Source organism: Diabrotica undecimpunctata, chromosome 1, assembly GCF_040954645.1.
Source record: "Diabrotica undecimpunctata isolate CICGRU chromosome 1, icDiaUnde3, whole genome shotgun sequence".
Taxonomy (NCBI): domain Eukaryota; kingdom Metazoa; phylum Arthropoda; class Insecta; order Coleoptera; family Chrysomelidae; genus Diabrotica; species Diabrotica undecimpunctata.
In genome coordinates this window covers 49,584,336-49,599,753 of record NC_092803.1, presented here as the reverse complement: position 1 = coordinate 49,599,753, position 15,418 = coordinate 49,584,336, and the positions used below count along the sequence as shown (strand labels likewise).

The window sequence follows — 15,418 nt, the reverse complement described above, 5'->3', positions numbered from 1 at the left end:
ATACTCGTAAACAGCAGATATAAAAACTCTATAACCTCGGTCAAAACATATCCTGGAGCAGATGTTAACTCAGACAATCCGTAGGTTTCTGTCGTGAAAATAAAATTAAAAAGAATTAAACTCAGAAGACAGGAACCAAAAATTAATATAATAATGCTGAATGACAATGAAATAAAACACGAATTAAAAAATAATGTGAATGTTAATATTCAAAAAACACTAACTAACAACTAACAAATTATGAATGTAAATAAAAAGTGGAATAATATAAAAAAAATTGCTGAGACCAGCTCAAGAAAGTTTGACACAGTACAGGTCAGAGCTTAAAAAGCAATGAATGACAGAAGAAATACAACTACAGCTGGAAGAAAGAAGGAAATATAAAGGACAATATGTACAAAAGTAAGAGATACAATGAATAATCAAGGAAAAAATGAAAACAGCTAAGGAAATGTATTTAATGAAACTGAATGAAAGAAAGGAGTACTGCTAATAGACTTATAGAAATAGACCCAAGAAATTAAGGAGATAAGAGGAGTACTAAGAGAAGTTTTCCTAGATGAAAAAGGTGCAATGCAGGTGATACAAAAATTAAATCCTTTAGAGAGATAGAAGATCACGATAGATGAAAAAAAAATGCTATCAAAAACTTTAAAGATAATAAGGCAGCTGGATTAGACGAAATACCTGCAGAACTGTTAAAACTAGTGGAAGAGAATAACTTCGAACTATTGGCAGATTTGTTTAACACGGTGTATGATACGGGATCTTCAGTAAGAACATGACACAACCAGCAAATATTAGTATAAATGGCATTCAAATTGAAAAAGTATCAAGTTACAAATACTTGGGTACTTCAATAAACGAAACTGGAGACCAAAACAATGAAATAAAAAGACGTATCGAAATTGCCAGGGACTTTCATAAAGATGAGGAAATTGTTCTGCAACAGAGATATAAGCATCCCTCTCCGATTAAGAATGCTAAGGGGCTACGTATTTAACACGCTATTGTACGGTGTAGAGGCCTGAACTCTCAAGCAGAACAATATAAAAAATATTGAAAGTTTCGAGATGTGGTGCTACCGTCGAATGCTGAAGATAAGTTGGGTTGAAAGGTTACAAACTTTGAAGACCAGCAGACCCGCAGACAAACAGAAAATGATATAGGTATTGCAGCTATGCCATTAAGTGCAAATGTTGATTGAACATGATACACACACTCATGCAAACACAAAATATATATATACACGAATGCAAACTTATACTATGCTCAATCGGAAAATCACCAGACAGTCAAACAACTGACTCATTAATGGCGAGATTTGTACTGCGACTAGTGCGTTCCGCAATATCAATGCGTAACACCACTGTACCCAGGGGATGCATATTATAGGGGAAAAGTGTTGCCAGAGAGAACTGGCGAACAGTATAGGTGTGAAGGCTTCCCAATTTAATTTTCAGAACTTTTATTCTATGAAAAGGTATTCTCAGCATCGCATTGATACAATAGCCCTAGGTAGACCAGCGGGTGTTGGCGGATGAAGCCCGGTAGATTGGCTGCAGTACAACAGCAGATAAAGGCGGGTAACCTTCGGTCATTTCATACCCACAAGCTGAAACTTCAATTAATCGATAGATTATGATGCTAATTTGCTATGTTTAAGCGAAAATTTTCCACTGGAAACTATTTATTTATAACAATTTGGCAACTTTTTTCGCTTCGAAACTTTTCGAAGTTTTTTCAATAATTTGGATTAATTTAAGACGAAACTTATTCTTGTGATTTTTTTCAAAATGCTTACTTTAAGCGTAAAATGCAATGATTATTTCTTACACACAAGCTGGATCTTATTTTAATCGAAAAAATAAGAGGCTACAACATTACAGTAAACAGTTTACCCAAAAAAGGACCTAACCTTGCACAGCGAGCTGGCCCAAATTGTATTCTTCTAACTTTCAGTGGTGTAAATTTAAAATTGCTACTGAATCCAACCGTTGCGTTAGCCGCCATCTTGAATTTAAAGCAGAACCATTTTTGCTCAGTATCACCGCCATTTTCATGCTCTCCACAAAAATGATAAGGACTGAAATTGTTGCAAATGAGATTTTCTACAATTCCTTTTTTAAAAATTTTTTGGTACAGTCCAGATTTTTGGAGTTAAGGGGAAAACTAGTGGAGAAGCATAATTATTGAAGGGGAAAGGGGAGTTAAGGGGAAAACTAGCGGAGAAGCATAATTATTGAATTATGTCGTTTTATTATTAACTTTAGGAGATGGATGTATATAAACAAAAATGATTTTGTACAATTTTGATCTTTGTTATTTTTTTTGCTGAAATCAGTATTAATTTGATGTAATGTTAAACGCGCGAGCGTAAGAACTTGCAGGGATTGGTTTTATAGGAATTATTTTTATTCAATATCTCGGCCATTTTCAACTCTTCTACAAAATCGTAAAAACAATTGTTGCAATTACGATTTCCTACAATTTCTTTACAATTTTTTTCGTGCGGTCGTTATTTTCCAGTTAAGGGGGAGCATATTGACTAAGTATAATAATTGAATTGTCTCGTTTATTATTAACTTTACGACATAAATGTACATGGAGAGATCAAAAATGAAATACAACAAAAATTGAGAGAATTATATGTTAGACAATTTTGATTTCTTTTATTTTTTTGTGATACAATAAAATTTGAGGTCCTAAGCTTAACGAACCCTACACGGTGACGATATCAGCAGCAATCCATAAACAGGAATAAACCTATGACATTAAATAGTGATTTTAACAAAAAAAAATAAAAGGGATTATACAAAATTGTATAAAATATAATTGTCTTTATTTTTGCTTATATATACATTAATGTCGTAAAGTTAAGAAACCAGATAATTCAATAATTATGCTTTCCCCCTTCCACTATATATCGACCACACGAAAAAAATTGTAAAAAAGATATTGTAGGAAATCGCATTTGAAACAATTTCAATCCTTATCACTTGTGTCTAATAATTCCAAATTACGGAGATATTGAGCAAAATCGGGTCTCCTTTAAAATCAAGATGGCGACTAACACACCGGCGGAATTTAGTCGCAATTTTAAATTTACACTACTATTGACCCCCTAAAGGTTAGAATAATAAAAGCCATGCAAGATCAAATTCTTATCCCGACTTAACTGTTAAATGGACATTCTAGATACTACGTTTTTGCCCTATGAGTTTTCAAATTTCTCTTAAGATTAAAAGGAACAAATGTTGAATCTTATTTTATAACGTAAAATATTTGTGTCTCGCCAAAAAATGTTTTTGAGTTAAATAAATAATTAAATAAAACAACGGCAGTTAAACAAAAGAATAAGATAATTTTGTTTCGTTTAAAAATTGTTATAAATAAGCAAATTCTCTTACTAAACGTTGGGTAAACTTTTGACTGTAATGTGGTAATATTCTTTCAATTGAAACAAGATGTAGTGTATGGGTAAGAAATAATCAATGTGTTTTTGAACATTAAAGTTCAGACGTTCGCCAAGTCTATATATCCCGAAACGTAACGCTATATCAATTTGTTTATGGATTTTTAAACTGACTTTTGCAATATAAAATCAAAATAGAATTGCGCATTTTGAAACTACTTGACTTAAGCTTTCATCTCATTTTTCTTCTTTTTTTTTAATTCGGTATCCAACTTATTAAAAAATAACCTCGAAAACCTAAAACTGGCTTTTTTAGACATTTTTAATTGTTTATTTGAATTTAAAGTATGCATTTTACGAAAAAATCACAAGAATAACTTTCGTCTTAAAATATCCCAAATTATTAAAAAAGTGGTTTCGTAGCGAAAAAAGCAATGAAATTGTTACGTAATAGATAGGTTCATGTGGAAAATTTTCGGTAAACATAGCATATTGGCATCATAATCTATGGATAAACAAGTGTCGGCTTGTGGGTATGAAGTCGACCTTTTTCCACAAAAGCCAGCCTCCTAATAGTACGTCACCAATGCGTCTAAAATTTGCAGCAAGCTCTATACTGACTACTATCCACAAATTTCATATCAACAGAGGAAAAAATAAGACAACAAGAGATGACCACACAGAAAATTGGGTGTACCTATCAAAACAAAATGTACGATTTTTGAACAAGAAAATGTCTTATACTTACAATTATATATTGTTTAACCTTGATATTATACCAATAACTTTCACAAGGAAACTGAATTCCGTAAGTTAGCTGTATACCATGCATCACAAAAAGTTTTTATTAAAAAAAAAAATTTATTATCCGATGTCGCTATTTGCGTCTATACGAAGCCATGTTATAGTTGTTTCCTAAGACAGAAAAGATTTATTTTCACGTTCAGAGCGACTGCGAAAGCCGTTCTAATGAGGCCTATTAGGCCGAAATACGTATAAGCGGATACGTGAAATCAATCTTAATCTTAACTGTCTTTTCCTTTTTAAAAAAAATTCCTTTATAAAAGGTATATTAATATAAAAACCCTATCGGGCTACATAACATAACGTTTTCGGAATAACTATTCCATCATCAGTGCTATCTGGATTTGCATGTTTGAAGCCAGTAAATATATGGGTAAAAACCTTTTAAATGTAGTTTGATTAACTTTGAATTACATCTTTGATATTAAAAAACCAGGATGTGTAAGTTATAAACGGAATTGGTCACATGGTAATGAAGGACTCCACTGGGGTTGATAGTCCTTAAACGAAGTGTCTGTGAGGACTTGTTGATAGCAACTTAACTTCAGTTGAGAAATACTACTTCAGGGAGAACTGATGTGACACAGGCTGCGATACGCGCACGGCGTCTACCAGAAGTACTTCCGACGAGATAAAACTAAGCCCAACCCCTTCAAAAGATTATGGTAGTGGTGGAAGTTACAAAATGGGCCCAACAGGAGTTAAGATAACCAAAAATAATCTGGAAAAAGGGACGGAAAGTATGGAAATATGGACGATCTTTTTGGGTTAATACGTACCGAGTAAGAGTACTTTATTATATCAGAGGATTTATTTTTTGAGAAAAAACGGACTACAAAACAAAAGTTCTAGGTGGAGCGCTGAGCAAGGCTGCTGATGGTAGACTACTTTTAAGTCTCCGGGACACGGAGTAATTAGAAGAACAGAATAGGCTGCAATGGTTAGAAACCCTGTTGCAAACTTAATCATGCTAGTTAGGGTTTCATGCGGGACAGGCTGTCCCACACTTTTTCTGTACAATGTATTGTGTAAAAATTTCTCTTTGTTTCGAGTTTCTCCAGTTTAAATTGTTTCAGACGCTATACTATACCGGATAATTCACGCAACAATTCAATTAGAAGTTTTCGATATTTTATTGTGGTATATTTCTGAAAATTTAGACCAGGAGGTGGAGGTAAAAGATGCTCCACATTATAATTTAATATTTTTTTTATTAATTTTGGTTAGACTGAAAATCGCTGTAAGCTTTCTTATTTTAAATGAAATTTTGGAATTCTATGCGTAATTTTGGAGTAATATTATTGTTAAATTAAGTATATTATTGATAACATGTTTATTATTTTTATTTATTTTCAGTTTCCTATTAATTTACAATTTGTCTATACATTGATATTTAATCTAGTATGCACTGACAGACTAATGAATTTTTAACAGCAAACGTCTAATCACTAATTAGAATTTATAAAATAAAAGAAATGAAACCTTATAACATACAATTCAGACCGTTTATCATAATCTTTTTCCTTTAGTATATGTACAAATTGCGGTTTGTAGTTTGTATGGATAATATAAACCATAGTTTTTAATTAGAATCAAATTTTCTTAATAATGATTGTAGATATTATTAAAAATAAAGGTACCTACTTTACTCTTCATAAAATTCATATTTTTTGACAAACTGTGTGTAGGACTGAAAAAAAATTAATATCTGATGATTGGATTTTAGGTTTTAGAACATGTAGAACTTTATAAAGAATAACTTTTTTTATTAATAGAGTTACAATTAAACAGAAAAGTTCTTATTTCAATAAAGTATTACAAGTATTCTTTAATTAAATTAAAAAATATTTTATCTTTTGTCCATGACTGGATCGCAGCCATGGAATCCTGGCGCAGCTGACTTCTTTGTTTCTTTATGGTCAAGCCGGCTCGGAAGGAGAGCCTTTCTGCTATGATAGACGTCTTCTCATTCTTCTGCTAGATATCGATCCAGTTCGTCGTCAAGGCGCACTCTTTTCTTGTAGTGACAAAACTTTGAGATCGTCATCGCCACATCATGAGGTGTCAGAAGAAGATCCAACTTCCTTGTTTCTTGCGTCCAGATTGAGGCTCTTTTTTCATATTGTTCTCTGAGTTTTGTCGCTGTTTCTTAGTTGAAGGAACGGTCCCATTCAGTGGGATCAAGTGGAGATCAGTGGATCAAATTTTAGGGAGATTGAAGCTAATTATGGGTATATTAGGTTCTAAAGTTGGAACCTATACTTTTTGTTGATATGACCTGTATAACCAGAACAAATTCGTAAATTCCCTAAATGAAAATTTATGGCTTTTATCTAGAACACGTAATTTCTTGATCGGTTTTCACTGTTAGAAAAAAAATGCAAATACAATAAATTGGAAAATAGATAAAAGATTTTCATTTCCAAAAAGCTCACAATATAGACTTTGTGTGTGATTTGCCACAGTAGTACCACCTTCATTAGTAACAGTTTCAAGATCTAGTAATAAAAATAAGATTAACAAAACAGGTTTATTAGTTTAGGAACTTTTTTCAAAAACAAATTGCATCTTAATATGAATATCTACTTTACATCACACAATTTGCTCAATATCAACATGCTTAAACTGGGCGAATAAGAAATATGCATATACCACATCTAAGAAGAAAAACAAGCATATGTATGAAGAAACGTCTGCACAGGCGGCATCCTAATGAGATTAGTCAGGACCAAGTCGGCAATACAACTTAGCACTATTTGTTTTTATAAATAAAGACATTTTTCAAAACAGAGGTTTTCTTCTTGCTATTAACACTCAGGTAGAGATAGTGCAAGCACTCCTGACCACGGCGCAGTAGACGAAATTTGGTTTAGTCCCCACTTCCATGCGAAAAGTATTGTACTATGCCTATGCACTGTATAATTCCACTTACAATAGAACTTTTCTGCCTTTACGTAAATTTGACTCCGCCTTCGCGCAGCTCCATGGTCAGGAGTGTTTGAACTATCTCTAATTCCAATAAAAAACTACTTGAAATGTACGATCAAATACCCTTTGTGCAAAACGATAAATGAGGATGTCAAGTTGTCAAGCCTAAGTAAGAAGCCAACATTTTACCAGACTGTGCCAGATCTTTCTTGCAATGAAATATAAGGAACGCCTAGTAGAAGGAATACTCTCCCTTCTAATAAATATAACCATGGAACTGGTATAATCATAGAACTTTTAACATACTAAGCTTGAAAATGATACTACTTTTGAGACAATTCGACCTCACAGACCAAACAGTGGTACATAATAGACTGGACTGGATATATTATGTACCACTGATCAAAGATCTTAAAATATGGAGACAATCCTGGTGTTATTGTGAATAGTGATCTAGACAATATCAAGCAGATTATCATCTTTAAGACAAGAAAATAAAAAATATGCAAGATGGAAAATTTATGATAAAAACAGTACTGTAAACATTAGGTCAAAGAAATTCTAATATTGATTAAATAAGTTTTTAATGTTATATTGTACTTAACACATAGAAACATTAACAGATTCATTTAAAACTACATGTTTTGTAAACTACAAGTGTATTTTTTACTTACTTAATCAGCTTCTTTTTACTTTGAACTTAGAACAAGCTTATCTGGGTACTGAAAATTTTGGTATTTGTGTTTACCTAAGATTTTATTCATTGTTTTCCTCACAGGAAGGCACACAATGCAGTTAATCAAATTAAAGAAAATAACCTCTAAAGATCATAATTTGCAGAAGATCAAAATAAAGACGTTGTTAACACACAAAGGAATGGAAATGCAAAATTAATTCATCAGGTGTAAGTGTTTGAAAAACAAATAATCCAGAAGTATAGGATGCACAATGTTAAAATTTATTATTAAAAAAATATAAATGTGAACAGGTGGACATAAATTAGATAAAAACGTTAGACAAAATATATATATTTAGAAATGAAGTGTAATGATAGAATTCAAAAGACAGAATGATACATTAATGGAAACATTATAATAACGGAATTCAATGATGAAAAACCAACGGGGGACTAATTAAAATATATATTGTTATCTAGTACTTTTGACACAAAAAATGAACATAACGAAGTCAAAGGCATATACAGGTAAATGAATTTTGAATTTAATGAGTTAATAGCTCCAAAAATTTAGGTATAATCATAGAACTTTTAACAAAATGTACGCAAAGTGGAGGCAAAAAAATACTAGCCAAAAGTACACACAGTTAAAATTAAGATTTTAAGCTGAGTTCATAAACTTTTAGGACCAAAATGTCTTAAAATTTAGAACATGTAAGTAAACAGTTTCTCAACAAGATTTATCATTAATTTTATATATGAATTTTCGATATATCAAATGAAGTAGACTGTATCTGAGTGTACAGAAAACTGGATATGCGAGTTTATGATAATCAAAGGCGATAGTGAAGTGTTGGAAGTCAAACAGTTCTTTTGAATTTTAGACTAGACCAACAACTTGTTTTGATGGCTTTAAAATATATAATGAACATTAGAGTCAAGCGTATTTAAGTTGCCTACTATAAGCTACATTACCTGAAAAATTCTATCATATAAAATCTATTAGGCAGAACTGAATATATGGCTCATTTTGCAGTTATTATGATCCTGTCTAATTATCATTTTTGTGTGCACACGCAACATATTTCCACGTGGTACTGAACAGTTTAGACCTAAATATAATCTAAGTACTTGATACTTAAGTACAACGTTTTGTCCACGTTTGGTGTACTTAAATCTTGTATAAGAGTTACTGTGCATTAAAATTGATACAACCACGCCACGAAATGATTGTTATGCACATTATAAAGCGAATATAAGGCGTGTAGGATATAGTGAAAATACATAATATTGAGTACTAAAATAACAGCGTGTCAAAAATCGTAGTGGGCCAAGTTTGACTAAATAGCCTACTAGATTTATATTTGTATAGTCGTGTTATGTGTCTACAATACGTATACGTGTAAATTATAAAAGTGGTTGAATATTTACCGTTTGAAATGTTCTCGAATTCGTTCTTCTCTTATATTCTCGGGTAAATTTCCTACCCACAAGTGTCTAGTCTCTCTGACCATTTTGCCCTAAACACCACATTGAGGAATTTTTGTTTTTCGTCGCACAAACACTATTTCACAAAAAAACACAGCCGTTGTAACTTCATGGCGCAGCACTTTCGACGGTTTTCCACAGAATAGCACTTCACATATCGACACACACTTCCTTGAATGCACATCAAATTATTTTTTCCATTATTTTCACTGATTTTGTTACACTTTTATCACTGTGTCGAGCTGTGTATTCACTTCATTTTCGCTGGCTCTACACAACATACTGGGAATCGCGCTTTTGCTTCGCTTCGACTTGAATGTGCTGCAACGCCTTGTGCTCGTAACCGAAACGAGCTACGACCCGCCGCTTAAGACAGAGACCACATAGCGCGTATGTCTATTCTGAATCGGACGGTTTCGTGTAGCGCGATGTTGCTTTCCTTTATCTTTCGTCTCTCTCTACTGGACTTTTCGGTCGCTGGTTCTACGCTACTAGCATTCCTACAAAATTCGATCTATTTTTATAATTATTACGATATATTGTTTGTTTTTGTCGGTGATGCCACGCTGGAAAATAATATCGATCTATTATAATCGTCCAATCCAGTCCCTCAACGCTTTCAGAACGCATGATACAAAAGAACTACGCAAGATACTGTTTTCATATAAAAATCCATTAAAATAATTAGATATTAGCGGATTGAAAGTTAATTTTACAAGAAAACAAACGCATTAAACATAAATGTGTAAAATAATCTATTCTGCGCTTAAAATGTGTCGCAAAAATATTTGTATTGTGTTTATATGCAATATTTTGATATAATTATCAATAAAAATGCAATATACATTTATATCAACCCTCAATTATTAGTGAAGTGCGCCCATTCAATTAGTAAAGAAATATAAATACGCATAGATATATATTTAAAAAAAAATACTATTCTGTACTCTTCTTTAATTCTGTCAATATTTTTTGTACAGCCGATTTTATTTATACTTTAATTATTCTTTATACTTTCCTTTCCATGATATGGATGTTTCTGCGATTTAATATAGGTACATCTTTATAAGAGGTCATAAACATATACATGCCTACTGAAGTATAAGAAGTAGAAGTGGGTACTTGCTCAACTGTAGACAAATGGAGAATGACAATTTTTTAAAACAAAGCATACAATAATATCAAAAATATTGTAGAAACATTATTTTTCTCTTGGTTAACATATATTAAATATGTTGTATAACCAATTAGAAAGTAAACTGCCCTAAAATACTCAAATAAGTTGGGGTAAGCATATTTTATTTTCAATCAAACAACCATTTTACTTAAATCAATCGCATTGAAACCACTAATCGACTTTTATATACTCATTCTATATCTACTTTTATTTATTTTATCACAGGAATAGACAATCAAAGAAGAAAAAAAATGTGAAATTCTGAAAATATCACATCGTCTTTGAAGCTTGTAGGACGGCGAAACCTTTTTAGAACGCATAGTAGGCTGTTTTAATTGAGGCTCGGCCGAGTCTACTTTCTAGATATGGGTGGGTAAGGATGAATGTTAGAGTCGTTCAACAACTGTACAACGGTATAAGTACGGTGTTGCCGGACTTTGTATTTTTCGGATTGTACTACATTTTTGTTTTGTTAAAGAAATACGTGTTTTTCAGGAATATTATTAAAAAATTATTATTTTTTATCTATACTAAATTAGAGGTATAATGTCTGTCCAATAGGATAAAGATCTATTAGTTCAAATAAACCACAAATGATGATTGCATAGTAATTATTTTATTTCTAATAGATATTATTACACAGAATACGGTAGGTACTTAGTGTACTAATCGTTTTTGTTATGAAGTATTTAAAATACGTTTATAATTATACACTTTAAGCGTAAATAAACTGATAATAAATTAATTTCAGTTTGGAAAACAGTTCAAAATTTCAATTCATATCAACAATAATGCTATAAAAGTTATACGAAATGCTTCAATATTTGTATCGGTCCACTTGCAATATAAATATTACAACCTAACTATCTTTAAATATTGTTGGGTCTTCAAATGTATCAACATGTTCTTTAACAATATACCATAGAGACCTATGTGAAACGTACATTATATTTTCTGTAGAATTTACATATGGATAAGTAGTTATATAAGTAAACATCTTGCAGACATGGCAAATATTTTTTGCCATGTCTGCTTTTTCTTTGTCGTTCCTGTTTTTACATAGTATTGTAAGTCCTTGTTGACTTTTTTCGCCGCTGTTTTATATTCTTTGTCTGGAGATCTTTTCCTATTACTCCTCCACACTTTCCTATCATTGTTATTCCATTCTTTTACTAATTTTGCTTTCGTTTATTTATTAGCTGGATTATTTATTTAAATCAGCGATCTTTCCGTTATATTATCTTCACACTCTATAGATTGAAGTTTACGTAATTAATTTTCTTCGTTTTTTTTTACTTTTAAGCATTTTTATCTATCAAGAGCTGATTTGACTATCGTTTGGGTAATTTTCGTTTCCAATTTTCTTAAATTTTGCTCATCTTTTGTGGTCATTAGTATTGATTCTGTGGTAGGGGTTACGTAGTAACCGATTTTACTGTTTATTGGTAATCATTTCTCTGTCTGCTTTTTAATCTTCTCCATATATTGTTTAATACTGATTGATTGTATCGTGTTTTTCGGAAGCCCTGTATTTTAGACCGTTGGTACTGCAGCCAATTGATTTAATTGTTATCTTAAATTTATTCAAGATATCCATTCTAGAATTATGGAAGCCCGTACCAGCTTGTCTAGTGGATTCGTACCATATGTTTTTAGAGTCACTTGATAATAAATGAGTGATGAGTAAAAATAAATCATAGAGCCAAGAGAAGAGTATCCATTGCCATACGAAAACGATATAACACAAATATTTTGGGATGAAGCCAATGAGGCAGTATTAGGATTTAGTCTATCTATATTATATTACGGTTTTTAAGCGTACAATCTTGTCCAGTAGGGGGGACTTATGGAGTGAGTAACACCAAGTCACAAGCCCTCATCTCTCTCCGTACTGCTCATCCATAGGTCTATCCGGTACGGATACAGCGTATTCTCGTCCAGTAGAAGTAGAAGTAGCAGATCCATTTAGATTTTATACTTATACGTTAACCTTTGTGTTTTCTGGACAGGAATTGAAATATCGATTTATTAGATTATTCACAGTGAAGTAAATGCGTTTCGTCCGCCTGGTCCACTTGTCTATCTAACCGACAATAGAAAATAAGATTTATTACTTATGAAAAATCACAGAGGTGTTATTATAGTGGCTGTATATACAGGGTGGTCCTTAAGTAATTGTACAAACAGAAACCGTAGATTCTGCACTTTAAAATATTACGATTTAAGCCAACTTGCTCCAATAAAATGTTGATATTAAGAAAGATACAGGGTGTTAAAGTGGAAATTTAAAATTTTATTTTTCGCTATAACTTTTACGTTGGTAAATATTTTTAGACAAAAATTTACATTTGGATGCTTTTGAGTAGGATAAATTATAATGTTATACATACTTTATTGTAACTAATAGAGGGCGCCACATATGCCACATGTGTGGCATAAATTTGCGCCTAACTTTTTTGCTCTTTAAGTTAGTTCTATTTGTGTTAAAAAATATTAAAGATACATTATTTTTACAAAGAAAAGGTATACTTGTTAGTAACCTGAAAATTCAACCGTTTTCGAGATAAATGCATACACATAAATATGTAATAATATATTAAATTAATAAATATGATAAAAGTCAGCTGCACAATAATTATTAGTATATTCGTGCGTAGCATAATTCATAATTTATTCTTATTAAAACAACTCAAAGATGATAATTTAACATCACAAAATGCTTTGTTATGGGTGATAAATGTCTTATTGGAGAAAAGATATTTCAACTCTTCTCCGTATTCAGACGTTAGCCGTCATCATGTTTACAATTTCCCTTTGCTATCGCTTCTTAAGTTTCTATAATGGCGTTGTATTACTTTTTCTCTATTGTAAAATGCTAAAAACCCAAAATATGTGGTTTATGCAAGATGGTACACCACCACATTCTAGAGAGAAGGCAGTTAGAACATAATTAAATGCAACTTTTTTGAACGTTGGATTGGTCGTGGTAGTCATATTCCTTGGCAATGTGGTGAGATATTGATATAATTATTTAATTAATAAAAAATCTGAAAAGAATACTTACTGTTCATTACGTAAATTGTTTACCCATTTTTATAAGGACAAATAGAAACTAGAGCACAGGTATTGAATAACACATATGTGTCCTGTTTCATAATACTTTTGCTACAAATCTAACCTGAAAGACTCAGCATTTTTACAAAAACATCATCGTTATCCTAATAACCGATATTGTTATAAATATAGTAAACACACAGGCAATTTAGTTCAGCATAATATTAGTTCGTTAGTAAATCATAATAGTCCATTTGTTCGAGATGTAATTATACGCGTAGTTACTCGTAAGCTGTAACGTAATCATATAAATAAGTAATGTCATCGATAGATTATTCCGTGTGTATATAAGTAACCAATAAACGAGATACATCACAGTTTAATACATTATTTAACTTCTGCGACAAATAAGATGTAGTTCCATAATATAGCATAAGATTTGGATATGTATCCAAAAGAATATATTCATCCATTATACATTATAGCCACCACGTAGCCCCGAATTTAATCCGCTTGATTTTGGTGTATGGGGCGCATTATAACAACGTGTCTATAAGAATCCCATAAACATTCGCAACCAACTATGGGAAGAAATAAATACTGCAGCAGTTTCTTTAGAAGCAATGATGCTATTTAATGAGACGATCTTTTATGGAATATATTGACAAATGAATTAAAGAAAATCGTGGACATATTGAACACTTACTTTGACACAAAGTTATGTTATTTAGTTTAACTATTTCTTAATTTGGTTTGTAAACAAAATGTTTTGATTCTGACTTTAATTTAACATGAAACGTAAAATGTTTGATGTAAAATCCTAGTATTCTGTTATTTTGTCAAATCCTATTATTAATTATCCTGCTGATATATTTATTTTATTTAATATTTCGTTTACTATTAACTTTAGTTAATGGTATTTTATACCAAAATTCAGAAGTCTTAATGTTTTTGTCTATTTTTTCATCGTTGCCTGGAGTAATTGCCTTAAATCAGAATTATGCAGCTGATTTTTAAAATGCGATTATCTAGAAAACTGTTAAGTTTTGAAGTTGTTAACAAGTATACCTTTTTTTTGTTAAAATAATGTATCTTTAATAGTTTTTATCCCAAATACAGGTAACTTAAAGAGCAAAAAAGTTTAGTGCAAATTTATACCACACATGTGGCATAAGTGGCGCCCTCTATAAGTTACATCAAAGTGTGCATCAAATTATAATTTCTCATATTTAAAAGTACCCAGCTGTAAATTTTTATACATAAATGTTCACAAGCATGAAAGTTATAACGAAAAATAAAATTTTAATTTTGCACTTTAACACCCTGTATCTTTCTTAATATCAACATTTTATTAAAGAAAAGAGGTTATTCTTTGTATGTGGGTATATTTTATTTTATAAAAACCCTTAAAAGGGCAACATTACAAGCACGAACGTTTTCGGAACAACTGTTCCATCATCAGGTTAAAATGCAGGTTAACATGCCTGAGCCACCAAAATATTTGGGTAAAAACCCTTTAAATTGAAAAATGTTACCGAAGAATGTACATGATGTTTCTAATATTATATGATGTTTAATATTTTAATTAGATTTTACTTCAGGTAACATACACCCATGCTTAAGTGAGTTCCAGTGTCCGGAGAGTACACCTCTTCAAACGGACTACGGTTGGCAACCGTAGTCCGTTTGAAGAGGTGTACTCTCCGGACACTGGAACTCACTTAAGCATGGGTGTATGTTACCTGAAGTAAAATCTAATTAAAATATTAAACATCATATAATATTAGAAACATCATGTACATTCTTCGGTAACATTTTTCAATTTAAAGGGTTTTTACCCAAATATTTTGGTGGCTCAGGCATGTTAACCTGCATT

General features: G+C 31.6%; 1 protein-coding gene across 2 annotated transcripts in view; it reads right to left on the bottom strand.

The window, feature by feature from the left end:
* spen (spen family transcriptional repressor split ends) overlaps positions 1-9,753 on the bottom strand; it is a 284,521-nt gene extending 274,768 nt beyond the window's left edge. The window contains exon 1 of one of the 2 annotated variants that reach the window (XM_072542152.1): positions 9,255-9,753. In XM_072542152.1, coding sequence (XP_072398253.1) covers positions 9,255-9,337 — 83 coding nt within the window. In that variant the 5' untranslated portion in view covers positions 9,338-9,753. The remainder of the gene's footprint in view (positions 1-9,254) is intronic. The other variant, XM_072542156.1, reaches the window with a different exon arrangement.
* Positions 9,754-15,418: the final 5,665 nt, after the last annotated feature.